Source organism: Adiantum capillus-veneris, chromosome 8, assembly GCF_014529385.1.
Source record: "Adiantum capillus-veneris isolate H3 chromosome 8, ASM1452938v2, whole genome shotgun sequence".
Classification (NCBI taxonomy): domain Eukaryota; kingdom Viridiplantae; phylum Streptophyta; class Polypodiopsida; order Polypodiales; family Pteridaceae; genus Adiantum; species Adiantum capillus-veneris.
In genome coordinates, this window is record NC_140938.1 from 38,795,941 (window position 1) to 38,802,460 (window position 6,520).

Below are 6,520 nucleotides of genomic sequence, written 5' to 3' on the forward strand. Positions count from 1 at the left end.
TGATAGGGATAGAAGAATCCTTCAGTGGCATGCAACGGTTGGCAGATAATGGAGGTGATTACCATTGCTAAGGTGGCATAGATCGAGTAGGTGTAGTGGGCACATTCTGACAAAGAAAGGCAGCTAAATGAACAAGGCAGATGCTCTACCCCTTGACCATCCTCGTCACTATATGGCACGGCTCCGGGTCAGAGGGGATCTAGGGCCCACATTTGGGGGGCAAGGCGGCTTTAATCTCCGTCGTCGGATCACACAGTGAACTAGGGGTGAACTGAGGGTAAACTAGGGACGGGTAAGCTAGGGGTTGGTGAACTGGGGGTGAACTAGGGGCGCCTAAACTAGGATATGATCATGTGCCATGCCAACATGGACAATGACGCGCGCTAGCGTGGTGGTAGGGCATTCGTGTGGCAACTGAGACGTCCCAGGTTCGACCCGCCTCACGGAGGTTCGACCCACACCCCGTGAGGCGGGTGAACTAGGAGTGAACTTGGGGCGCCATTTTTGCCCCGAGTTCACCCCTAGTTCACTACGTGATCCGACGGCCGAGATTAAAGCCGCCTCGCGCCCCCAAATTTGGGCCTTAGATCCCCCCCCCGGCTAGAGCCGTGCCATATAGTGACGAGGCTTGACCATGGACCTTGATGGTGTGTATTGAGTGTGAGAGACACATGGTATGAATGACATGCAAGGTGTATATGGAATGCGGCAAGTTTGGCGAGCACACTGATTTATGATATGTTAACAATGAGGCAAGGCTAGGATGCTCTTGGCTGTTTCCAACAGATGTGGAGAAAGCTCATCTCTCAAGTGGTGATTTGAACACCTGTACTTGCATTTGGGGTTGGTTGGCATAGGCAAACAAATTCTACATGAGATTGTTAGTCAAGAATTGTTAAAAAGGATGTCATGCTTCACTATGTTTTCATGGACGTGTGCCTAGTGTGACATACTTTTGAAAGCATGAAAGGTTCTTGGCAGACTTCCTCTTGGACTCAAGAATGCATTGAACGTTGGATGTGCCATTCACAAGGCCGTGCTTCTCTTCAAATGCATTTCAAGGGGCAACTGTACATCCTTGAGTTGCAAATTAAGAGCAATACACAAGTTGCTAAGGGCCATGTTGGAACAACGATCTGTGATGGGAGCACTTCGGATTACAAAACTAATTTACTTCATCTAAGAATCTATAGGGTAGATGTACCAGTCTGACTAAGAGCATTAAGTATTCTTTGGGGGGGTTACAATTAAGAGCAAAACTGACATCAGAAGATATGGTTGGAAATGTCTTTTTACGACAACGCTTTTTTTAAGACCAATATCAGTATTTTCTTGAAATTTGCACAAGCTGCTATTTCAAAACTTCTGGGAAGTGTCTCTAAAGAAGCCCTTGTGTGCCAAAAGGAGGTCAAAGAAGTTGCTCTGTCAACAAATGAGCTTTCAAAATTTGCACTTCTATTAGGTGTGCATTATGATGGGCCAAAGCTGCTTCGTTACTCACACGTGCCTCCTTATTCTCACCTGTTCTACATCAATCTTCATTGTTGGTTCCTCCTTCCATAATCATGAGTTGAGTAGCAGGTAGCTTATCACTACCTCAAAATAAGTAGGCATTTATCTCCACGTAACGCTTTGGCTTTAACGAACTTCAGAAAAGCAAGTGTTTGCATTGTTGTGAGATGCAAGACTCAAGCTTCTCAAACACAAGACATATTTTCCGATACTTGCTGCCATAATCAAGGACATGCTTGCAATCAAAACACTTTGAACAAAAAATGTATGTATAGGTCATGTGAACACTGACAATGTGTAGAGTTGTTTGTAGTCTCTAATCAAAGACACGGACTCTGATACTAATTTATCCAAAAGAAAAACTACTTTTTGCTGAAGCTTACTGCTTGGGAGATGATTTCATTTCCAAGCTGATATTATCCTGAAATGTTGCTATACGTTACATGAACAATTACCAAGCTTGTCGATGCTGCTTGGCAGCAGGCCCCTCCTTCATCTTCTTTGATTCTTCGATCCAAAACGCAACACACAATAGAATAAGATCCGATATACGATCCCCCAGCATAGCAAAATTGCCAGATCATGCCATTTGCTTTTAGGAATATCAATTGAAAGATCGTCCAAAATGTCCGGGCCATGTAATCCACATCCAGCAGGAAGTGGCAGGTAGCATGTCTTTGGATCACTGAATTGATTCAAGAGAAGTGCCTCATATGGATATTTGATGGTGGAGATGAAATGCAACCATATCCAGTACGGTGGTACATCAGAACGCTTTAAGAAGTACCCACAAGTGAGGAAAAAGAGCGCTGTGAATGCGATCACCGCAGCATAGCCAAGAATAAAGTTCGGAACCATGGAGCTCACAAACATTACAAAAGAGTTTGTGGTAAGCAGAGAGCTAAATAGAACAAGCCAAAAGAAGATGAGTTCCGCGAACCCACGGTTGCCCAAATGCAAGGTCCACCACACAATCAAGCAGTATGTCAGGGCTTGGACGGCAAGAAATGGGAGGTATGTGATAATGCCGGAAATCACATAGGAAGAGGATCGGTATGAGTTGTGCGAGGTTTCCCGTATGAAGATAAATCTCTCTTGGATGAAAGCTGGAACAGCATCATTTGATGAAAAAAAGAAGAGACAAACAGTGAAGATGAAGAAAGCAAGGAGGTTGGTAACACCCTGAGGATCATGATGTGTATTGTGAAAGAGAGTAGCTAGAACTATGGCCATCACAGTTAGGACCATTTGTCTGGAAAGAAAAAGCTCGGGCGTACGGCGAATATTGAGAAAATTTCGTCTAATCAGCACTAGAAGCTCCGCCATCCATGAATTGGCGTACTTTGGACCATAATCAGGTGGGTCATAATCATCTTCTGATAACTCATTGTCAGCCTCTTCAGGATTGTAGTCCTGGTAGTGATTGGCCTGAGGAGTGGGTGTTGCAGGGCCGATCTCACCAACATAATGAGCAGCCATGGCAGGCGCATTCCTGCAACAAATCCAGAATTTAAAAAACATAAATAATGACCGATTTCAAAAAGTAAAGAGTTATTACACACAGTTGAAAACATCAGGATTAATCGCATGGCCACCTTGCTCTTCTTTGCAAAAAGTAGCATGCGACGCTGAAGGGACACCAAAGAAGAAGACTCTTCAAGAGCTCCAACCATACCAGCTAGAGGAAAAGTCCATCAGACAGGCAAGCCACTGCCTGTCGGCTCAACAAAGAGTTTCTCCGAGTCAATTCAACAACAGTTTTTCAAGGGAAATTCAATGATGCTACGAACACTGGTAGAAGTAAATCTGCTGACAATGCCAGGCATGAAAGTGCATTTTCTCTCATTTCTGTCATCGTGGACCTTTGTATGGACAAGAAAGGCCCAATCTTGCCGTTTATGAAGTGTTGGGTTCTTGCTCGAGGTAATCCTTCATATGACCAACAATGTTGGTCACAAGCTTTTCCCTGCTGCTACAGTTAGTTACCTCTCAGCATAGGGGTCCCCATTTTTTCTTTCTTGATGAATGACACTCAGAGGTCAATCCTTGTTCTTATCGGAGTCATGGCAGCTCAAGAACCGGAACCCATATAAACTTGCTTTTGCCAAAGACCCGAAAAGTTTTCAGTTGTTTGAAAACGCCTGAAACATTTGGAGTTTGAAATAACATTTCAACCCCCAACATAATTGGGGTTAGAAAAAAAGAGTTTTCTTTTGCTTGGTCATTGACTTCTGACCCATCATAATGTTGAATATCATTTCATTATTTTATAAAGATCTTGTGAATGCTCTATTTTGTCAATGGCCGTTTTGGAGCTAAATGCTACAAAATGCTAGTAGAACACTAAAAAATTAGCGTCACATTCGATTCGATCCAAGGGTCCAAATCAAACTTGTTTCATATTTTTGTACTCTGACTGTGTTTGATGTTTGATTGGTGTTAGATAAAAGTATGGTTAGGACTGAAAAGTAACTACCTGGCCAAAGAAACATAAAGAAAAGATGGCAGAAAGAGACCTGTGCACGCCACCATGATTGCCCAATCTGCTTCGATGACCACCTGCCCCTTCCTCTGCCATTGCAATCAGATTAGTAGAGGACTCTGATCTTTTTGCTGGCATGCGAATCCTTGGGGTTAGTTTTGGTGTCAATCTAAAGGTGTCTGCTAATCCTTTGTAGTATGTGGACGCTGCACTGGTTGGAGTTGCTTGAGCAGAGCCCACCCATGGGCTCTTCAAAGAGTGATCATAGTCATCAAAAGCTCCTATATCTTCTTCAAAGCTTGGCAAGAACGGGTTTATGGGGGCATCACGACCGCGCGGCTCTGAGCCCACAGGCTTCAAAACGACTCCAGGGGAAAAGGCTGCCTTCCCGGGAGACACTAAACCTGCATGCAGCGACTTGCCTGTTGGTTGCAACGTTGGAGTTCGTTCAGGTAATGGGCCTTTGTTAGCTGGGGGAACGCCATCCCTTGCATAGATCATCAGCGGATCAACTCCATACGCTGACCGGTCATACTCTTGAATCACATCCAGCAGGTACTCAATGCTGTTCTCGCCCTTCGGCACCTTCCGGTTCATGCCACTCAGATGAGCAGCTACACTGGAAGGTGGGCCTTGGTATACAAGCTTCCCTCTAGAAAGTATAACAAAGTAGATAGCTTAAGTAAACAAAGGAGGAACAAGTTGTCAAGGAATGGAATACAATTCCATGCATGTATACTGACAAGCGCTTGCACATATCCATAACATCGCATGCTCGCACATGTTTGCACATACATATACACACATGCTCCGGCGTACATCAGTAATAAAGATTCAACGCTCATAGGAGACATTGGCCAGGCAAACAAGGGAAGATAAAGAGTCCAAAAGAGGATTGCAACGCTATTATATATACCACCAATGCACGTTGAACACAAAAGGCTAACCTTGCCAAGACAATAAGATGATTCAGAAGCTGCTGGATTCGAAAGGAGGGTTGATGAATGGTCAAAAGCACAGTGCTCCCGCTCTCTGCTATGGCGTGAACCTTCTCAATAACACTGAAGGCACTTGTTGAGTCAAGTCCTGAGGTAGGTTCATCTAAGAAAAGCAGGGAAGGACCATGAATAATGTCCACACCAATAGACACTCGACGTCTTTCACCTCCTGAAACTCCGCGATGACCCTCATCACCAATAAATGTATTCTGGGCACTCTGTAATATAACACTATTTAACCAAATAAGGCACGCATTGCTAAAACTAGGACTTAGAGTGCTCTATACAGCTTGCAAGCACAGAGAATATGTGTGAAAAAAAAGGTGACTCACATTAAGCCCAAGCTGGTCGATAAGCTTGACCACGCGCATGCGCTTCTCCTCCCGACTCACCTTATTACCGAGGCGGACCTCTGCAGCAAACATGAGAGTCTCCCAAACCGTCAGCATGGGAAACAGCTGATCATCTTGCATGACATAAGCAGAAACCCTCTTGATGAGAGTAGGGCTGACGCGATGCCCATCCAGTTTCACTATACCACCAAGGCTTCCTGTGGCAATTCGTCCGGCAAGGGCATCCAAAAACGTCGATTTTCCTGCACCACTCGGCCCCATGACAGCCGTTACCATAGCCTTGGGTGCAAAGCCGGCTACCTGATGCAAGAGGTCCATGTCCTTGGATATCCATTGCCCATCTTTTTTCATTTTCTTTGTAACTGTGTATGTGAGATCTTCAAACATGAGCCCGGCCGGGCCATAACCTAGTTTTGAAGTCGCATATGGGTCATCTTCCCCTATCCGTACGGACTTCTTGCGTGTTTGTTCATCGCTAAGCAGAGAGTGGAGGGCCCGGAGCTCTTGCCCTGACTGTTCATGCATGTAGTTCTGAGGGATGCCATTTGCATGGGAAACTGGACGGCCCTCAGGTCGAAAACCTCCGGCAGCATACACCATCCCAACGAGAGATGGAAATGCAGCTGAATACAATTGGTGAGTGCTTGCAGAGGCAAAGGAAGTTTTTGAGAGGGAGATTCAGCTGCAATGAGGGTACATCAAGCTTCGTATACCCACATGGGGTCTCAAGTCCAAACTGTGTGTGTGTGTGTGTGTGTGTGTGTGTGTGTGTGTGTGTGTGTGTGAGAGAGAGAGAGAGAGAGAGAGACCTGGCAGGCACGACTTGAGGCAACAGCCAAGGCGTCTTCGCCTCATATTTGCTAGCGCAGCCGTGGGAGTGGATACCAATGCAAAGTAAGAAAGACTCCAACTGGCTCGCCGTTTCCTCCAAAGCTGGCTAGGCTATACATACATGTACAGAGACATGAAGAGTTCAATCCCCATGAGCGTAGGTTGGCAATTTGACATTTGACACTTGACACGTGGCATATTTGTTGACAATGTGAAGGCCATAAACGTAGGAAGGCCAGGGCACCTTTCAAACTTCACAAAACAGGAAGAGAATCGAAATAGAGGGGAATGCTGCCTCCCTGGCGTTCAAGGATTGGGGGATGCAAGATGAATGGATTTTTGGA

General features: G+C 45.3%; 1 protein-coding gene across 1 annotated transcript; it reads right to left on the reverse strand.

The window, feature by feature from the left end:
- Nucleotides 1–1,598: 1,598 nt before the first annotated feature.
- Nucleotides 1,599–6,260, reverse strand: LOC147451995 (ABC transporter G family member STR2-like). The gene is made up of 4 exons (XM_086517839.1): nucleotides 5,325–6,260; nucleotides 4,942–5,210; nucleotides 4,029–4,646; nucleotides 1,599–3,004 (listed from the first exon to the last, which is right to left on the reverse strand). Exons 1-4 carry the CDS (start codon nucleotides 5,943–5,945, stop codon nucleotides 2,005–2,007), a joined length of 2,508 nt encoding a protein of 835 aa, XP_086373965.1. The 5' UTR covers nucleotides 5,946–6,260; the 3' UTR covers nucleotides 1,599–2,004.
- Nucleotides 6,261–6,520: the final 260 nt, after the last annotated feature.

Coding starts and splice junctions, on each gene's coding strand:
- LOC147451995 (XM_086517839.1), bottom strand. CDS start 5,945: ATGGTGTATGCTGCCGGAGGTTTTCGACCTGAGGGCCGTCCAGTTTCC. Junction 5,211..5,324: donor TCGACCAGCTTGGGCTTAAT/GTGAGTCACCTT, acceptor GTTATATTACAG/AGTGCCCAGAATACATTTAT. Junction 3,005..4,028: donor AATCATGGTGGCGTGCACAG/GTCTCTTTCTGC, acceptor GATTTGTTGCAG/GAATGCGCCTGCCATGGCTG.